This window comes from Lucilia cuprina, chromosome 2, assembly GCF_022045245.1.
Source record: "Lucilia cuprina isolate Lc7/37 chromosome 2, ASM2204524v1, whole genome shotgun sequence".
In the NCBI taxonomy this organism is placed as follows: domain Eukaryota; kingdom Metazoa; phylum Arthropoda; class Insecta; order Diptera; family Calliphoridae; genus Lucilia; species Lucilia cuprina.
This window is the reverse complement of record NC_060950.1, coordinates 4,440,205-4,460,442: the sequence shown is the minus strand read 5'-3', so window position 1 is coordinate 4,460,442 and position 20,238 is coordinate 4,440,205. Positions and strand designations below refer to the sequence as shown.

Sequence of the window (20,238 nt, the reverse complement as noted above, 5' to 3'; positions counted from 1 at the left end):
TGAGTCATGACAGTCTTTAAGTAAATAGGCGATATATACTAAAATAACTTCATAATTTGTTTAATTATTTATAAATATACTTCAAATAAGACAAGTCTTTAACCGCAATTATAAAACTATATAAATACTAAATTGCCCGCAAAATGGAATTTAAATATTAATTTTAAACTATCAGAACGGAATACATATGTTTGTAAAATTGATTAATAATGGGGAATTACAGAAGTTATATAAACAAATGCGTTTTCGCTTTTTTTTTATTATTATTTAAGGTTTTACCATTTTTTTAACAGAACATTATAGGCTGAGGCGTTTCATATCTAAATTTAAATAGAAATTTTAGTAATAACAAATATATGACAAAACTGGTATAGTTTTAACGTTTCGTTTTATGTCAAATTGAAAATAGTAGACAAATCGAATAATACGCTTATATTCTGTAATTCTATACTTTATTTTCAATTGAAATGAACGATATGAATAACTTAAAGGGGCGTTCACGACTATCAGTTCTTCGAGCTAAAATGACTCAGAGTTCAATGAACAACAGCCTAGTATTGTAGACTCAGCAATATCGAATTTACATGTTTGCTGCTGCAAATAAAAGAGACATTATGTATTTTTTTTAACAAATTTGAATTTTCAAAAAAGGAATTATAAAATTGTAATATTTTTAGAATTAATTTAATTTAAATTCATACAATTTTCATAAAATTTTAAAGTATTTAATTTCTATTGGATAATATATAATTTATAAATTTACTATATATATGTTGATAGACAAATACAACCTCACATAGTAATTAATTTAATGTTCAATTCAAAACAAACATAAGTTTTATAGTATAAGAATATTATTTTAAAATAATATTTTACTGCGAATGTGATTTGTTGTTAGAAATTTGACTTTTAATAGAAATCTTCTTAATTATTATTCGAATTTTTAATAAACAACTTATTTTTACTAAAAATCTAAATTTTTTCATAAAAATGTAAAATTTTTCATTAAAAAAAATGTGAATGTGAATCGTTATTAATATTTGTTACTGTGTAGTGATTGTGTTGGTGTTACCAAAAAAGTAAACAAAATAACTTAAATTTGGCAACTCTATTTTTGTTAGTACCAAACAGCTGATTTGAAATGTCAAAATTATTACTCTTCAGTCAACCAGCAGTCTGCACGCGTATGTGTATTTTTTCTAATTATATGAATTAAATACACAAAAAATGTTAAATTTATTAAACAAAACTACATTAAGGCTGCTTCCTGCTGTCCGTTCTATATCACAATCTGCAACAGCTAGAACCGCTACTGAGCAGATTAAAGAAGAACCCTCAAAGCCAGTTGTTAAGTCAACAAACGCACCGGCTTTAATTTTGCCACAAAATTTTGAGCAGTATTCTCCAGTGAATCTAAAAGATTGCAGGCAAGCTTGGATAGAAAGTTTCGATGGTGTGGCTGAAGAAAAATTGGGTTTGATTGAGTTGCATCCCGATGTATTTGCCACTCAACCTAGGGTAGATGTTATACAGGAGAATATTGAATGGCAGCGTAAATATCGTTATGTAAGTTTTGCCACCACCAAGTCTAGAGCGGAAGTACGTGGTGGTGGTCGTAAGCCTTGGCCTCAAAAAGGTGGCGGCAGAGCAAGACATGGTTCTTTAAGATCACCTATTTTAAAAGGTGGTGGCGTAGCTCATGGGCCCCGTTCACCTACCACTCACTTCTATATGTTGCCCTTTTTCAAACGCGTTTTGGGTTTAACATCTACCCTTAGTGTTAAGTTGGCTCAAGATGATTTGCATGTAATCAAAGATGTTGAAATACCTAGCAGAGATCCCGAATTCATACTTGATCTAATAAAGGAAAGAAATTGGGGTCCATCTGTCTTAATAGTGGACAAGTAAGTTTGCTTTGTGAATGCTGCAAATTTTAAGTTTATTTAATTTAATTATATTGTAGGAACGATATCTTTCCCGAAAATATTTGTTATGCCACGGATCAATTGGGTTTTGTTAACCTAATGCCTGCCTATGGCTTAAACTGTTATTCAATGTTGAAACATGATACTTTGGTGTTGACTGTAGATGCTGTTAAACACATTGAAGAACGTTTGTTGTATCAACTTCATCGCACGGATGCTTATGCTAAGGAGCAAAAGTTCAAATTAGATCAAGTTTAGTTTTTGCAGTTTTTGTTTATTAATAATTCAAATGAAATATATAAAAATAATAAAGTAAAATTTTTGTTTATTTCTTTTTGCCAAGTTTAAATTTTCAACTAAAAGTCTAATTCGAGTTTCTTTCTAGAAATTGAAATCTAAGTGTTTCACCAAAAGTATCTTCACTCAAAATATTCAAATTTTAACTAAAATTTAAAATATTTTAAAAAAATTAGTACATTTTTTTATTTTCCTAAAATATAAGATAAAACTCTGGTTTTTTCATATTTTTGTATATCACAGCTGTACAAAAAAATTGCTAATTTTTATTAAAGTTTTTTTCTTTAAATTTGCATATGGCTTGGTTGGTTATTGTATTGTTTAGTAAATAATAATTCGACTTAAAAATATAACATAAATGATGGTTTTAAAATAAATTTAAAATTAATTCTTCTTTTTCTTTTTTTCGGTTTGGCCCAAACCCATAGATTCTTGATATTGTCGTACAATTTGTTCTTGTACCTCTGGGAGACAGGGAGAGTAGCGTGAATATTCCATAGTAAATTCACCTTTACCTTGTGTACTGGATCTGTAAACAAAAGAAATGGGAAAACATTTAGTTTTTTGAAATATTCAAAATGAAAAGTTTTTATATAATTACCTCAATTCTCCAGCATAACCGAACATATCGTTCAAAGGAACTTCAGCATAAACGGTAAACCAACCCTCGGCACCATCTGTGCCGGTTATAATACCATGTCTTTTACTTAATTGACCCATAACCGCACCCTGGAATTCTTCGGGAGCTGTTACTTCCACCAACATAATAGGTTCTAGAATTTGCCAAGAACCATTTTGGAATACCTCTTTGATGGCGCCATGAGCGGCCAACATGAAAGACAATTCACTGGAATCTACTATGTGATGACCACCATCTTGTAAACGGAAACGTATACCCGAAAGTTTGTGACCGGACAACATGCCCTTTTCGGCCATTTCACGGAAGCCCTTCTCTACACCAGGTACGAATTGTTTGGGTACATTGGTTCCTACAGTTTCATCATTAAATTCAAGTAATGTATTTTGGTGTGGAGGTAAAGGTTCCATGACACCAATAATACGGGCGTATTGACCCGAACCGCCAGACTGTTTCTTATGCAAGTAATCAAACTCACAAGGTGCTACCAAAGTTTCTCTGAATGCTACCTTAGGTTTGCCGAGAGTAACGGGGCAGTTGTATTCACGTTCCATACGTTGGGCATAGATTTCCAAATGTAATTCACCCATGCCAGAAACCAAAGTTTCCTTAACATCATTGTCAAAGTAAAAGTGGAAAGTAGGATCCTCTTTGGTAAATCTAGCAACGGCCTTTGCGAAATTATCTCTGTCTTTGGGATTATTGGGCTTAATAGCCATTGATACAACAGGTTCGGGTACAAATATAGATTCCATAGAGAGACCATCACGTGGATTAGTGGTGAAGGTATCACCAGAGGCGCAGTCAACACCAAACAAGGCAAATATATCGCCAGCATAAACCTCATTTACATCTTCCATATTATTGGAATGCAAACGCACCAAACGTGCTATGCGCACCTTACGGTTAGTTCTAGCATTGAAAATATTGTCACCCTTGCGCAAAACACCCTGATAACATCTAAGATAAGTAAGTTGACCAAAACGACCAGCTTCCAATTTGAAAGCCAAACCAACAAAAGGATCTTTACCATCTCTGGCAGGATTTAAGACAATCTTTTGTGGCTCCTTGCCCTCTTCTTCAATGAAGGCCAAATTTTCTACCTCTCCGGGATTGGGTAGATAATCGACGATGGCATCTAATAAAGGCTGGACACCCTTGTTCTTCAAAGCTGTACCCACCATTACAGGTGTAAAGGTACGTTTAATACAGCTTCTGCGTAGGGCAGCCTTGATATCGTTTTCAGTTGGTGTTGCTTCCTCCAAGAACATTTCTCCCAAAGTCTCATCTACATTCGACAAATGTTCAATAAGTTCTTGGCGTCTTTCTGCCGCTTCCGTACGCATATCTTGGGGTATTTCATCGTAACGTATCTTGGTACCATAGTCTCCCTCAAAATACATGGCCTTATCGCCCACCAAATCTATAATACCCTTGCAATCATTTTCCAAACCAATGGGCAGCTGTATAAAAGCAGCATTGTGATTCATTTTGGAACGCATTTGCGACAATACTCTGTAGGGGTTTGAGCCCATACGATCGAGTTTGTTAATGAAAGCAATGCAGGGTACATTGTAACGTTTCATTTGTCTGTTGACGGTCAGGGTCTGACTCTGCACACCACCCACAGCACACAGTACTAAAACTGCACCATCCAAAACACGCAAAGCTCTTTCTACTTCCACAGTAAAGTCCACATGACCAGGTGTATCAATAATGTTTACATTAATGTCTTTCCACAAAGTATAAGTAGCCGCCGATTGAATGGTGATGCCTCTTTGCCTTTCCAATTCCATAGAGTCCATAGTAGCGCCTACATTATCTTTACCTCTTACCTCGTGCATTTGAGCAATGCGGCCGGTGTAAAACAAAATACGTTCGGTCAATGTAGTCTTACCACTGTCAATATGGGCAGAAATACCAATATTACGGATTTTCTCAATGGGTTTGTGTTCGGCAAACTTCAAATGGGTGCAGTAGCCATTCTATGAATAAAAGAAATTTTGTTTCTTTTTTTAAGCTGCATTTTTTACATTGAATTTTTATTACATTACATAACCTCCCTCCCACCTCTTAGATTTTTTATTTATTTTTATTCTACTTACTTGTTTTAAAGTTTTGATGTTATTTAAACGTGAAATTAAATTACTATTCACTAGGCGTTTTATTAAAGTCATTTTTAAACAATTTTTATTGATAATTTCGTATTAATTTCTTTTAAATTTTTAGAAAAACACACAATTTTAATCCAACGACCCTCCGCAACACCAACAAACAACCAACATGTGTGAAACAGATACAAAGAAGATGAAGAATTCTTAACAGTAGGGTTTTATTTGCAGGGTTGTGTTTAAATCGACTTTTTGTCGAAAAAGTTGAAGTCGACTATTTTCTACAAAAAAAAGTCGCTAAGTTGACTGAAACGTGAATTTTTTTTTTCTATAAAACATTGTTATATACATACTTATTGCCAATGATCATTTCACATGAAATATGTTCTCTTTTCACTTTTTTGTCGTGAAAAAAATTCCCCTGTTGTGGAATTTGTTGATGAAATTTTGTAAACATTGAACAGCTGTTCCATACAAAATGTACTATTGTGAATGAATCGTTCACAATTGTTGTGAACAATTTATTCCCTTCGAAGGAAAATAGTCGGAAAATCAAAAGATCTATCAGTTTTTGTCCATTGAAACTGTATCAAGTTTCAAGTGAGTATATCTGAAAGAAGAAGAAGCAAATATTATATATTATTATGTTGACATAATAGACTGACTTTCAGATGGCTACAACATTTTATGAAAAAGTTAAAAATCCTAAGTGATGACGTCATGCTATCGACTTTTTACAAATTTTGTCGGCCTGTGTAAACGAAGAATCGTTTTGCGGGAAAAATTGTAAGTGAACATTTTTGTACTAAGTAGGGTTCTATAAATCAATTTCGAATAATCGAACAATCGATTTTTTGTCGAAAAAAGTCAAAAAGTCGAAGTCGACTATTTTGTTCCAAAAAAATCGATAACTTGACTATGGTCTATGAAAAAAATCGAAAAGTCGACTTTGTAAATAAAAGTCAGAAAGTCGAAAAAAGTCGGAAAAAGTCGAAAAGTCGAAAAAAGTCGGAAAAAGTCTAAAAATGTCGAAAAAGGCGTAAAAAGTCGGAAAAAGTCGAAAAGTCGACTATTTATAAAATATTAAAAGTCGAAAAATCGACTTTTAATTAAATGAAAAAAGTTGAAAAATCGACTTTTAACTAAATGCAAAAAGTCGAAAAGTCGACTTTTCATAAAATGCAAAAAGTCGAAAAGTCGACTTTCGTTTCAACTATAGAACCGTAGTACTAAGTCGATAAATTTACTATCTTATAAAGAAAGTCGAACAAATTCGGGAAAAGTCGAAAAGTGATAAAAATTATTAAAATTTCATCATTAAATTCAAGTAATGTATTTTTGACTAAATGCAAAAAGTCGAAAAGTCGACTTTTCATAAAATGCAAAAAGTCGAAAAGTCGATTTTTCGTTTCAACTATAGAACCCTAGTACTAAGTCGATAAATCTACTATCTTATAAAAAAAAGTCGAACAAATTCGGGAAAAGTCGAAAAGTGATAAAAATTATTATAATTTAACAAAAAACTTTTTGTCTCAACAATGACCATTAATGTATGGTATGTAAAAATATCCTAGAATTTATCTTGAACATTACTTTCAAAAGATTTGTATTTATATATATTTTACGAAAAAAAAAACTCGGAAATTGTAAAATAGTAAAAATGTTGCACAGTTCATATTAAAAAACATTCAAAAAGTCGACTTTTCATAAAATGTTATGGTAAAAGATAACAGTGCTTATAACACTGTATTATCGACTTAGTCTTATAAGTAGCTGAAACAAAAAGTCGATAATACAATTTTAAAGGCACTGTTGTATCAGTTACTATTTATCATGATTCGTTGGTAAATTGAGTTGTAATACAGTTCTTTTAAATAATTTATACATTTTTCGTTCTTTATTATCTTTTTTTTTAGTTTTATCAATTACATTTAATAAATTTAACAAAATATTTTCTATATTTACGAGTATTTTACAAAAAAAAAAGAGAAAGGTTTTCTAAAGGATTGATATGTTCGTTATCATCTATTTATTTTAAACGGTATTGGGGATAATACGTAGAGTACAGTTTTCTTTTTTTCGTTTAATGTTTGTTTGATTTCTTTAATAAATCGAATGGTTGGTATTAAGCTAAATAAATACAGATTGTTGTTTAATTTAATCCTCAAAATATAGTCAAAATCTATTAAAAAATATATGTTTTTTACTCGGAAAAAAGTCTACTTATAAAACTTTGAATTTTTTTTATATTGTAAAATTCACAATCAGTGTTGTATGGTTGCATCGTAGTATGTAGTATTATTTTTTTATTATTGATTTGTTTTTGTTACAAAAAATTGTGTTTGAAATATTTTTATGACTTACAACAATACGACATCGATTGTGAATTGAGCATATGCATTTTTTCTGTCAAATCTGTATTAATACTTCTGGTTTAAATGCAAATTCTTAGATGTCGTTTGTAATTAAATAAAAAGTTAAATAAATTCGATTATTTTTCAGAAGACATTCGACTAAGTTTTATATGTATATTCTGAAGAAATTTAGAACTTTTTTTTAAAAACTAATATATGTATTTTTATTAAAACAAAATACAATTTGTTTGTAAAAAAAAAAAAAATTGCCAATTAATTGCGTAATAAAATTTTGATAATTTTAATATTTTAAAGTGTTATTTGTTGTTGTAGTTCCTTGAAATTTTTGTTTTTCTTTTTGATTTATAGTAAAAATACAAATTTGAACACAATTAACTTAAAAAATTAACAAATAAAAATGATAGCTTAAAAAATTAGTTATTGTAGAGATCAATTTTTTTTCATTGATTTTGTGTTTCAAAATTTTTTTTCAAATCATTGATTCAAACCGAGGTTTCTGTTGGTGAAACATAGAAGTGTCGACTACTTGTATTTGTATATCCGTGCCATATTTGCATCGACGAATTAAATGCTTTGTGCTGAAATTTATAAATAAAGCTCAAATTTAGTTTTCAAAATATTGACATTTTGAAATATGTAGTTAAATATATTTTTAAACTAGAAATCACAAATTGACAAAATGTATTAAAACATGCAATTTGTTTTTCGTTTTTCTAACTAATGAATAAATGTTTTGAATATAAAATGTTTTGTAATAAATGATGACAGGTGCTGGACATGTAAATAAAAGTTATCAATTACAAATATTTCAAGAATAAACAACAACATCAACAGCAACAACAACACTTTCTATTTACTAAATATAAACTAAAAGAAAACAAATATAATAAAAATAAAACAACAAATGATTTGCTGGTTTTAATGAAAAAAATTTTTTTGGTTTATTTGTAAAAATATTTACTAAAAATTATTGAATAAAACCATAATAAAGGGATTTTAAAATTGCTATTTATTTAAATGTTTTATTTTTGACATTTAATTATTTAAATATAAATAAATATATTACATATTTTGTAGGTTAGTTATTGTTTTAATATAATTTATAATTGTAGCAAATTAACATAAAATACTGATAATAATGACTATTTGTTTTTTTGTTATTTGTATTAAATAAAATCTTAAGTATTTTTTTTTAAATAAATTATTTAGGTTAGAAGGGGGATCATTCGCCATAGGGGCACATAGGGGCAATGTGAATAACTTGAAAACCGAGTAATCGATTTTATCGCATTATTAAATTTTGATTTCGTTTATCGATTATCTATCATCCCTGAAAATTTGAAACATTAACTTTACATATGATGGGATAGAAAAAATATATTGGTCAGTATTAGAATATCAATAATAGTGAACAATAAGACATAATAAAATTTTCGATAATATAATTTGAAGCCCGAAAAAAATTAAAACTAAACCCCAGAATAGCCCGTGGGGCACATGCGCCAAATATATGTAATGCTTGTGATGTAGAACAAAATTTGGTTAAAATATAGAAAAAAATCGGTAATAATTTGTTTTAATTTGTTTTGTTAAGTTTTGTGAAATAAACAATAAATATCTGGTTTATTATACTTTGTTAAATGAATTAAAGTATAAAACAACAAAATAAGTTTTTATAATTTTTTCTTTTATTTTACTAATGACAAATCTGCCCCATCCCCTTGGCGAATTTACCCCATGGATGGGGCGGTATCGCCGTTTTTGGTCAGTGCGGATAAGTTAAAAAAATATGTACATGAGGATGACTTAAGAAATGTTGAAAGAAATAAAACTAAAGCCAACATATCTAAGTATTCGAACCAAGAAAAAAAATTAAAAATATATATTGTGGTTTTAATTTGAGGCCGCCTCAAAAAAAAAGTGACGTATGGTCCCCCTTCTACTCTAAGTTTAAGCCAAATTTGTTACAACACACTCTGTCAAATGAAACACAGCCTCCTTATAATTAAATTAATTATTTTTCACATTACCTTGCATTCTTTCTAAATTAAAAAAAAATATATATCGAAATTAATTTAACTAGCACTTTTTTTATAAACTTGTTTTAATTTTCAAGTCTTACAAATTTGCTAAAATTTGTTGCTTTCAAACGAGTTTATATAGAAATTAGCTTTTGTATATATTGTTTTAATAACATCTGTCCTTTAACATCTTTAATAATTGATTCGAGTTGTGTAATGCTATGTATACACGGTTGTTAAATTTTACAACGTTGGCAGTAAAATGTAAAGAATATGTCTAATAATTCTGTCAACTTACAAGTTTTGTCTTGCAACATTTTCGCTAATGCTTTTTCCGACATTTCTGACTGATTATTATACATTTTCTGAATATTTTACTGACAATGTTGTAAGATCTGACAACCGTGTATCACGTCTTTAATACATTATTGCTTTCTTATTATTTTTAAAATTTTTCTTTCTTGATTAAAAATCTACTTTGTATTTGAAAGCATTTAAAAATTTACTATACTATCAAAGCATTTTTGTAAAATTTCTTTTCTTCTTATTTTCGGTTGTCTTTTTTCAATATTACTTTGTAAAATGTCTTTTAAGTTTGCGAATTATTTTCGAAAATCTTGTGCTTTAAAGAAATTAAAAATAAAATTTTGTTGTAGTTTTTTTTTTTTTTTTTTTTTCGAAAAATATACATAATTTTTGTGCGATTCAATTTCATATCACATTAATATATATTTTTATATATATTTGAGTTTTCTTTAAATCTAAAATTTATTTCAAAAGTGCAAACATAAGAAATCTTTTGAACTTAATAAAAATAAAAACGAAATTAAAAGTTATTTAGTTTTTGGTTTAATTGACAGTTTCCAAAAATGTATAATGAGTGAATAAAATAGTTTTTTAATTGCTCTCCGAATAAAATTTAAAAAATTTAGATTTTTGACAGCTTTGTTCGCTTTTTGTCTTAAAGATAGATTTTTCTATCGTAATATAAAAACTTGTTTCGACTTTTCCCACTTTTTTCGCATTTAATAAAACAAAATCTATTAATCGATTTTCGAAATATATAGACTTTTGTGGACAAAATAGTATTATTCAACTTTAATTTTAGTAAAATTTAGCACTTTTCACTTCGGATTCAGAAAGTTTCAATTGAAAAGATTTCAAGTTTAAAATGTATATATAGGGTTCTATAGCTTTTTATATCAGAAATGTTAAATTACGAATTCGACTTCGACTTTTCGAATAATACCGACAAAATGTCAATTGTTCGAAAATCGATTAAGGGCCCTTCACACGATCTCACTTTACGTACGTAAAGTTTAATGAAAAAGTAAAATATAATTTCATTCGTATAACAACAAAGAGTATAATAGTCGTATGATTTTAAAAGAATAACAAAATAAGATTAAAACAAATGTATCCCCTTTATTTCTATGTGTTCACATAAAAATATATCCCTGATCTAATGTCACTTGCTTGTTTTTTGAATCATTTCAAAATATAAGGAGTGTCATACGACGATCCCATACGTAATCTTCTACACAAAATTTTGACAGATCATATTACTTGTGTGCTCGTGTGAAGGCGGCTTTAATAATCCTACAAGATGTAGGAAATAAGTTAAGTTTAACCTGGTCCACCTTTTGATGAGTAAGTTTTTCTTAATTCTCTTTTGTAGTTTCCTTCATGTCTACATTGATTACATTGATTTGTTTTTGTACGAATGAGAAGAGTAAGTGCCAATCCACTCTAGGAAACTTTTTTTGGGAAACTTTTTATATTGCGTGAGAGAGAAAGAGAAAGAACATCATTCATCTCTCTCGAGGTACGGAGTTTCTCGTACTCGGAAACTTGTTTTGTTTTGTTATCTTCTCATTCGTACCACAACAAATCAATGCAATTAAGAAACTTTTTTGGGACTTTTGTGTGTGAGAGAAAGAATTATCAACCATCTCTTTCTTCCACACACAAAATCAAAAGTTTCCCAGTATTTTCTGAAACAGAAGTTTCTATGTGTGGACATTAAGGAAACTTCAAAATAGAATTAAGAAAAAGTTTCTCAAAGAAAGTTTGCTAGTGTGGACCAGGTCTATCAAAAAAAGTTTCTCTCTCACGTAAAATCAAAAGTTTTCTAGTGTGAATCGGCACTTTGTAAACCAAAATAGCAAAAAGTCGAATAAAGTAGAAAATAAGGAAAAAGCGACGAAAGAAGAAAAATCGCTACGGACAGACATATTATTATATATAATATTGAAAATCCATATTGAAAAGCTCAAAAATTTTGAAAAAGTCGCAAAAACTTTGATCTTAAAAAAAGTCGTTAAGTAAATTTTTTGTAAACAAACTATCATTGCAAGCTTGTAATACTTTGAACAAATTACAGAATTGTATTTGTTATTAAAAAAAAATCAAATAGAATACGAAATTAATTAACTATCAACAGCAATTAGAAGCACTGTCTTTATACTATAGGTATGTATGTAATAATGTAAATGGAATTTTTTTGTCATTATCTTAATTATTATACCTTTTATAAGTATGTATATCAATTACTTAATACATATTCATATTTTTTATCTTAATACTTGTTATTAATTATAAAAAAAATTAGATTATTTTGTTTATAAAAAAACATTAAATCTCTACTACGATTTCTGTCATAAATAATTAATAAATAAATAATATCGTTTCACAAATAGTACATGGAGAGAAATTATAGATTAATATATATCGCACACACATTTTACTATATTAGCAATACTTAGTAAATACTACATGATTGACAGATATTCATAAACATTTGAACGTGTGCCATTACAATCTAGACGGGTGTTATATCATTTTTGCTGAAATCTATAATATTACTGGAACCGTTGTGGGTCATATCCTTGCAGGCTTCAACTTTAAGCGCTAGATTATTGAAATTTTTAGGTGTTGATAAATTTTCGTCATCTTCCTCATTCATGGTAGATAAGCGTTGATTATTTTTACTAAGAATATTTTTATTTTTTATAATTTAAGTTTAAATTTAGTTTTTTTTTTTGTAATTTTAATGATATTTTTAAAAGCAGATGAAGAAGAAAGTTATTTAAAACACATAGATTATAGTAAAATTTCTAGCTTTAAATTAAATTGCTAATTTTATAACACTACAGTTTTTTTTTGGACTACATTTATTGGTTTTATAACAATTTTTCAAAAAATTCTTTTTTGGTAATTTCTCTATCAGTTATTTTTGCTGTAATAATTTTTAATTAATTAGAAAACTAAAAAACTTACTTTTGACTGCCATTGATTTGTCGCACCTTGGCAGTTACCGGTATTATCAATTGATCGGCCGATGTACCATCCTTATTAACCTGTTGCCATATGGTTGTTCTTTGAACGTCTTGTGTTACATTTCCTTGTAGATTGGACGTTGCATTGTTGTTGGCTCCCCCATTTGCCAGGGGTATATGTATTGTCGTGGGTCCAGGATTCATAGTTGAATTGTATTTTTCATACTTATCATGATGATCCTTAAAATAATAGGATTTGGGTTGGTATTTTTTTGTTTGGTCATATATAATACATATATATAACATTGTGTGTATATAATCTGATATATAGGTATATGTAAGTTGGTGTAATATCGGTTATTAGTATAAGTACATCTAGAAATTTAAACCATTCTAAGTCTAGCTTACTAGATTTTTAATATAACAAATTGTGTTTGGTGCTGTGGTGGAAAAGAATTGTGTTTTTAATTTAGAACTAGATGTAATTGAAATGTTTCGAAAAAAACTCAAGTCCCATAATGTGTAAATGACATTTTATAGCTTATTTAAAACTAATTTTTTATTAAAAAACATTTAACCCAATTTCTTAACTTATATATAGTTGTCCTTCAAAAATATCTTAATAATCCTTAACCTTGGAAACTGATTTAATATAAATTGTTAGAATTCGATTATAACTTCAAGATGTAGTCCTAAATGAAATCCAATGTTAAACCTATTTAAGCCTAAACAAGTAGGCCGATTACAGAAAAAATAATAAGTGGTTTTTAATATTTATAACGTACAAAAAACTAATAGAAAGTCGATTTTTAATAAGATAAAGTCTCTTAGGACCTGCTTCACACTGGGGGACTTTTGATTTTGTGTGGTTGAGAAAAAGAGATGGTTATTCTTTCTCTTTCTCTCACACACAAAAATCAAAAGTTTCTCTACAAAAGTTTCCCAGTGTGAACCAGGTCTAAGTAAACATAACCTAACAAATATTTTAAGATCCATGTATATTGAAAATTTTGTTCAATAAGTATTTCTGTTTGACGTATCGTAGCGTATCGTAAAGACCTCATCTTGTAATGCTGAATAACGTTTAAATGGGAACTTCGATTAGAGTACATCATGACAGAATTAGACAGGAGATTGTATCATTTTGTACAAGAAATGGTTTCACACGATCACACAAAAACCATCACACACTCATAGAAAATATGGATGGAAAATTTAACAGTCGTATGGCTCTCTTCATTTGAAGAGAAATATATCAGGGATGTATTTTTATGTTAAAACATACAACAAAAGTGAAACAGCTGTTTCTATCGTACTTTGTTATTGTTTTACACCAATCGTGTCTACGAATGGAAATTCATTTTAGACCTAGTTCACACTAGGAAACTTTTGTTGAGAAACTTTTTCTTAATTCTCTTTTGTTTCAGAAACTTCATGTTATTCGTAGTGATTTGGTGTTGTACGAATAAGAAGAAGAATAACAAAGTAAAATAAGTTTACGAATACGAGAAACTTCGTACCGCGAGAGAGAAGAGAACAGCTGTCTCGGACTCTCTTCGTGTGATAGATTTGTTGGTGTAGTTTCGGTATTGATTTATTTTTTTGTATCTCCTTTGTTTAGAGTTCGGTTCTGTGTCTGGTGAGTAGGCTTGGAACCGCCTGAGGTCTACACCTGCTATACCAAGCTAGCAGCAGACCTCGCAAGAATCAAGTTCAGTAACAATAATAAAAATCAAAAGTATCCCAAAAAAGGTTTCCTAGTGTGAACCGGCACTTACTTTTTCATTAGACTTTACGTACATAAAGTGTGATCGTGTGAAGGGCCCTTTAAATGTCAACAAATTCTACACAAAAATAAACAAATAATCAGCTGTTTTATTTCAGTCACCTATATTATTATGCCATGGAGTACACTAATAGAAAAACGTGTAATGAAGTGAAAGAAGAGTAGAGTAATATATATAGAGAGAGAGTAGAGTAATAGATATATAAATGTATATAAACCAGAATTAAAGAAGTAATTACCAATGCTTAAAACTGAAAATGTGGTTCGATAATGATTATTGAAAACTTTTAAAACCAATTAATTAAAAGTGGAAAGTAAACAGTAGGTGTAGGGGATATTTTTTTGTGAATAATTTTATTTAATCACTATAGTATAATTCAGAAAAACAATTACTTAAAAGTTAATTATTTCTTTCTTAAGTTTTGTTTACAAAAAAGCTTTAAAAATTTTAATTAAACAAACAGCTGAAAAGGTATGAATGTATGTGTGATGTTTAGTTTATAGATTAGAATTTTTAAAGTTTGTTTACAGACTTAATAACTTAAAAATTTAAAATCATGTTTTTTTTTGCTTTTTTAAATTTTTAGAAAAATTTTTAAAAAATCTTTTGCTGATTTAGGTTTTTATTGGTTTTTCTTTCTTTTTTTTTGTTAGGAAATCATTGTCTTTTTTGTAGTTTTTTTTTTGTTATATAATTAAATATAAAATATATTTTTTTTATAGCATTATACATATAATACGTGTTTAGGTACGTTTTTATATTGACTTAGCTTGCTTACTTTTAAAATATTTTGTTTTTAATAAAAATAATAAAATAATTAAAAAAAATTAAATAAAATAATTAAAAGAAATCTCTAAAAACAACTATAAACTACGGTATTTGTAAGTGGTTTTTAAACAAATAATTAAATAAAGGCAACAATTTCAAATACTTAAAGAAAATCTTAAAAAAAAACAAATTAAAAGGGTGGCGTATTAAATATTTAATATAAAATAAAATAACTTTTGAACTTGTTCTTGTAGATTAAAAATTTGATAATTATAATAAAAATAATTAATTAATTAATTAAATTATATGGCTGGCTCTATTATTAATTAATATCTAAAAAAACATAAATGCATGCCTACTTAAGAAAATAAAATTTAAAATAAAAAAATTATTCTAAAATAAAATAATTTTTTTTAACAAATACTGATTTGCTTAGATATTATAAAAATATATTATTATACATACATATAACAAAATTATACTTAAGGCTAATTAAAAAAAATAATTATGCAATTAATTAAAAGAATAATAAAATTTAAACTACAGTGCTAGTATAACGTTTAAAAAGTTACAGAACAGAAAATCTACTGTGCAACACAAATACACATAGAGAAAAATCATAAAAAAACAATTTATATTTTGGTATTTTTTTGATAAAAAAAATATTTAAAATAAAATAAAAAAATTAATAAAAAATAAATAAAAAACAGTTTAAAAAGTTTAAACCTCCTCCTCCCACTTAAAGGTGCAAATAGTAGCAAAGTAAACATAAGTAGTGAGTGCAGTGTTTGACGCCTTGTAGTGTAAAGGGTGGCTAGAGGTCATAAACTTTGCTCTAATTTTTTTTGTGATAAAATGTTTCTTTTTTATCGTAAAAGTGCATTGCATTTAATTAATTTTTTGTAAAATTTGTATTTTTTTTCAAATTGATTTTTGACAAAGTCTTTTTGCTTTTGAGGTTTTATTTGTTGTTGTTGCTTTGTTTTATTTTATTTTTTCAATAAGGAACTTTGTGCTTCCAATTCTTTTTCATTCGCCTGTGTTAGACTACCATTTCGAATGTTGATTTTGCTACTATTTTTGGCAGGTTTCTCATTTTTAGAGCTTGACCCACCATCACTACCACCAAAACAAGGTAATAATTTCCTAAATAATCCCACCTCAGCGTCCAATTGATGCAGATCATCGGCATTTTGTCTCTTTGTCATCTCGGGCATTATATCGTCGAGTATCTTAAGCTCACGGCGTGTGAATATCAAATCCAGTGATTTACGTATACCAATCATAACAACCAACATTAGAGGGAACAATATGGAGGTCGATGAGAAGGATTTTATAAGCCATAAGGCTATTAAACAAGCCAATTGTATGAGTGTGAAGAGATGAACACGTTTAATGGGGACCTAAAAGTAGATAAGAAAATGTACATGATATTGTTCAATAATTTCGTTCCAAATTAATTTCCTATAATGAGTTTTTTTATATAAAAACCCTTAATATCTAAACATAAAAACCTACCTGTCTAAGAAACATATAGTCAGGTTGATATTTAGCCGGCATAAACATGATTAAAATACGATCGAAGAACTGTAAACCCTTGAGAGAGGCCACACCCATATACAGGAAAACGCCAAACAGAACCGGCATAGGAATATGACACAAAATGGGCGTTAAGAAGACCGACAAACCAATGGTAAGGAAAATCAAGACATGTGTAACACGCTGTTCACGAACACCCAGAAATTGAGGTTTTTCACCAGGAGCAGAGCACTCTGATTCCTGTTTTAGAGAATTAACATGATTAATACTTAAAACAGTAGCGGCCACAAACCTGGAAAGAGAGAAATGTTGAAAAATACACTAAATAATGCCCCTATTATGGTTTACAACTCAACTCTACTTTAGTTGAAATTGTTTTATTTGTCATTACCGATTACAACTTAACCTGTCAAAAATGTTTAAGTTGAAATTATATCACAATACAACTTTTTTGTGGTATTATCGTTTACAACCCTGTTTTAGTGTGGTTGACAAAAACGTCAAAAAATACAACTCCAAAATAGCAGTTGTTTTTAATGTATTATTAATAAAAATGGAAAGCGGGTAAGTAATTTTTTTTAATTGTCCTCAAATATTTTATTTAAAAGAAATTTCGAATGATTTTTGCAGAAAAAACAGAGTTACAACAAAACAACAGTTTGAAAAACTTGTTGAACTAATGGAGAAGCATCCCGAAACAGGTCGAGGTAAACCGCAGTTTGGATGCAGCAAAAATAAAAAAAAAAGAATTGTGGGAGGAATTTGCATCGATGCATCCCAAAACTCCCGGAAACCCAGTTTTTGAATAAAACCACAGTTTTGAGGCGTTTTGATCTTCTTCAGACATTTCAGTTTTTATCCATTTCGCGCAAACACGCTGCTCGATGATATTTAAAACTTCTTTCATAACAACACTTATTGTAGGCTGCGCCAATCCAACATTAAAGTCGTTTCCAGAACTTTTTTGATAACTCCCGTCAGCCAGAAATCTGAGAGTTGCACATAGCTTCAATATGGGGGTATATAGCGGTACCTCGGACAGGTTTTTTGAAATAATCATTTAGTTCATTCAGAAGGAAGCAAAAGGCTTCCTACAAAAACATCTATGAAAAAGTTATTCAACTATAAAAAGAACATTTCCTTACATGGCGCTCGGAAGTTCCAAAGGATTGGAGTGGTCACGGAGACTTTTTCTTATACGTAGCACATTAATAGTATCATCATCACTTATGTCGTTATAAAATAAATCAATACTTGTATCCATTTTAGTCTTTATTAAAAAATAACAATTTAAATTCAATTTTATTGTTTTATGTTTTTTACACAATATTATCATCTGTTTGATTATCTGTCAATTTGTCACTTTTTAGGTTGGCAACATCAATACAATTTCAACCAAAATTAGTTGTAATTGTTAATACCAAAAAAAAGTTAAGTTGTTTTAAAATTGAGTTGTTTAAATTTCAATTCAACTAAGTTGAGTTGTAAACCATAATAGGGGCATAAAGATAAATTATAAACCAGAACTTACCAAGGCAAACCCATAGCACTGCAAATTTGTATTAATATTGCCAAAATGAAAAGATCCAAATGATAACCACAGCCCTTCTTCAATTTATTCTCTTTACGATTGATAATGACAGCTGTAATCTGTTGATCCATGAATATCAGAATAGTGCCCAACATGGCGGGTATAACGGCAATAACCGCTGACCAGATGGGATTGTTTTCAGTAAACGGTGGTATAAGCCAATCGCGGGTGGGTAATGTAGGTTTCAATTCATGAGGCACCTCTAGTTTAGGGGTCTCCACTTGCATAAAGAAGTCCAACAAACTCATGCTGACAATGGCAATAATAACAGAGAAATCGCTGATATATTGACGTACCACAGTGGGGAAGAATAAAGCATTTTTGAAATCTTTCAAAATGGTAGATATGATAAAGGTACCCAAAAACAATATAACGGACATAAGGAATATATTGGAGTTATCTGGAAGGTCACAATCTAAGCCCACTAAAGTGCCATTGTTAGCCTAGAAATAATAAATAAACAGTTTTTTCATAATCGCTATGAAAATACTTAAGTGGGTTTAAGGAAACTTACCAGACAATAATTTTTCTCGTATTTGGCAAAATCCAATATGGTGGCATTACTACCCGGTGGGGGAGTACAAACACAATCATATATATCCTGATTAACCGGAAACTTTTTACCGATTTTCAAAACATTTTCAACAGCCTGGAATTTTTATATAATAGATTAGTTAGTAGATCTATAAGGTCGTTAAGAAAACCTACCTTCATTATAAATATAAATGCAATAAGAGTGGCAAAGTTTTCTTCGGTAAAACGGGTTATATAGCAGACCAAAGCACTAGCATCTATAGCTGTTAATATAAGCAATATTACCGCTATCCAAGTGCCTATCCAGAAACGGAAGGTCATATAATCCCAGCCTTGTTTGAGGCAAAAATCATAAACTATGGTTTCGAATACCAAAACCGGACCAGTTGAACCCAATATGGTCAAAGGTTGACCCGAGAATAGACCATAACCAATACCGCAAACAAAACCAGATACTAAAGATTCCATGGCAGCCATATTTTTACCAGTGGCCTGCGACAATAGGCCGCCGAAAGTAATAATAGGAGAGAGACAAGCAAAATACAAGAAAATCCAAGAGGCCACACACTGCATTGAAACGCCATCGGTAAAGTCCGATAAATAAAACGGAGCCTTACGTTTGACATCATTTATTAAACCACCAAATATGCGACCTGAACGCGATAAGCCTGATTCTTCTCTGAGACGTTGTTCTTCCTCTTCTTCGTCTACTTCTTCTTTGGGAACCTCTGGGCGTTTGCGTATCTCTTGTGAAGGAATGGCAGCTGGAGGTTCTATACGTATAGTAGGATCCCATTCACCGGGTGGCAATACCGTAACAGCATCCAAAAACTCATCTATACCGGCCAACAAATGATCACGTTTGCGAGCTCTGTAGGCCACTTCATGGAAGATTTCATCAGACATCAGCGTAGCCATGGCACGACCAATTTCATGAAAATTACTTTGGCTGCCAGGTGGTCCTAATAATATAAATATAAATCTGTGAAAAAAGAAAAAACTAACTTAATTTTTCTGCAATTCGTTAAATGAAATGATAAAGTAGTACCTGGTGGGAACTGGTACTTCGGTTAGATCACCCATAACAGAAGCCTCCTTTAAGCGTATAAAACCAGCCAAAGGTTTTTCCAAGAACTCTACTTCACCCACCAAAATATTGCTAGCCTCGGCACCGGGTGGTATTTTGCGCATAAAATTCATATTGCCACGATGATCGCTCAAATCGGTGCCACTGCTGTTGCGTTGTATCGACTGACTGCTGGGGCTTTTGATCATGTCTTCTGTTATAACGGGCACTTTATTATTTTTACGTAATTTTTTAACTTGTTCTTTTTAATATTTTTAAAACAAATTTTACCAATATTTTTTTTTGCAA

The 20,238-nt window shown here is 29.7% G+C and overlaps 3 protein-coding genes across 17 annotated transcripts in view; 1 reads left to right on the top strand and 2 right to left on the bottom strand.

Moving 5' to 3' along the window:
- The first annotated feature begins 1,148 nt into the window (after positions 1-1,148).
- On the top strand, positions 1,149-2,253 carry LOC111690739 (39S ribosomal protein L4, mitochondrial). The gene is made up of 2 exons (XM_023453282.2): positions 1,149-1,904; positions 1,964-2,253. Exons 1-2 carry the CDS (start codon positions 1,228-1,230, stop codon positions 2,181-2,183), a joined length of 897 nt encoding a protein of 298 aa, XP_023309050.2. The 5' UTR covers positions 1,149-1,227; the 3' UTR covers positions 2,184-2,253.
- A 258-nt stretch (positions 2,254-2,511) lies between these two features.
- Positions 2,512-5,160, bottom strand: LOC111690736 (elongation factor G, mitochondrial). Its single transcript, XM_023453278.2, has 3 exons — positions 4,965-5,160; positions 2,824-4,844; positions 2,512-2,751 (listed from the first exon to the last, which is right to left on the bottom strand). The coding sequence occupies exons 1-3, from the start codon at positions 5,034-5,036 to the stop codon at positions 2,607-2,609; spliced, it is 2,238 nt and encodes a 745-aa protein (XP_023309046.2). The 5' UTR covers positions 5,037-5,160; the 3' UTR covers positions 2,512-2,606.
- A 2,596-nt stretch (positions 5,161-7,756) lies between these two features.
- The window catches only part of LOC111690741 (sodium bicarbonate cotransporter 3), a 62,461-nt gene continuing 49,979 nt past the window's right edge, over positions 7,757-20,238 (bottom strand). For 7 of the 15 annotated variants that reach the window (XM_046945204.1, XM_046945206.1, XM_046945205.1 and 4 more), the window contains 8 exons: positions 19,912-20,191; positions 19,038-19,845; positions 18,844-18,978; positions 18,270-18,772; positions 16,718-17,030; positions 16,360-16,602; positions 12,646-12,884; positions 11,996-12,356 (listed from right to left, as the gene is read on the bottom strand). In XM_046945204.1, the coding sequence (XP_046801160.1) occupies positions 12,188-12,356; positions 12,646-12,884; positions 16,360-16,602; positions 16,718-17,030; positions 18,270-18,772; positions 18,844-18,978; positions 19,038-19,845; positions 19,912-20,191 (2,690 nt within the window). In that variant the 3' untranslated portion in view covers positions 11,996-12,187. Of the gene's footprint in view, positions 7,924-11,995; positions 12,357-12,645; positions 12,885-16,142; positions 16,603-16,717; positions 17,031-18,269; positions 18,773-18,843; positions 18,979-19,037; positions 19,846-19,911; positions 20,192-20,238 lie in introns of those variants that run through there. The other 8 variants (XM_046945212.1, XM_046945211.1, XM_023453284.2 and 5 more) reach the window with 6 other exon arrangements.

Coding starts and splice junctions, on each gene's coding strand:
- LOC111690736 (XM_023453278.2), bottom strand. CDS start 5,036: ATGACTTTAATAAAACGCCTAGTGAATAGTAATTTAATTTCACGTTTA. Junction 4,845..4,964: donor ACATCAAAACTTTAAAACAA/GTAAGTAGAATA, acceptor TTTTATTCATAG/AATGGCTACTGCACCCATTT. Junction 2,752..2,823: donor GGTTATGCTGGAGAATTGAG/GTAATTATATAA, acceptor TTTTGTTTACAG/ATCCAGTACACAAGGTAAAG.
- LOC111690739 (XM_023453282.2), top strand. CDS start 1,228: ATGTTAAATTTATTAAACAAAACTACATTAAGGCTGCTTCCTGCTGTC. Junction 1,905..1,963: donor TCTGTCTTAATAGTGGACAA/GTAAGTTTGCTT, acceptor ATTATATTGTAG/GAACGATATCTTTCCCGAAA.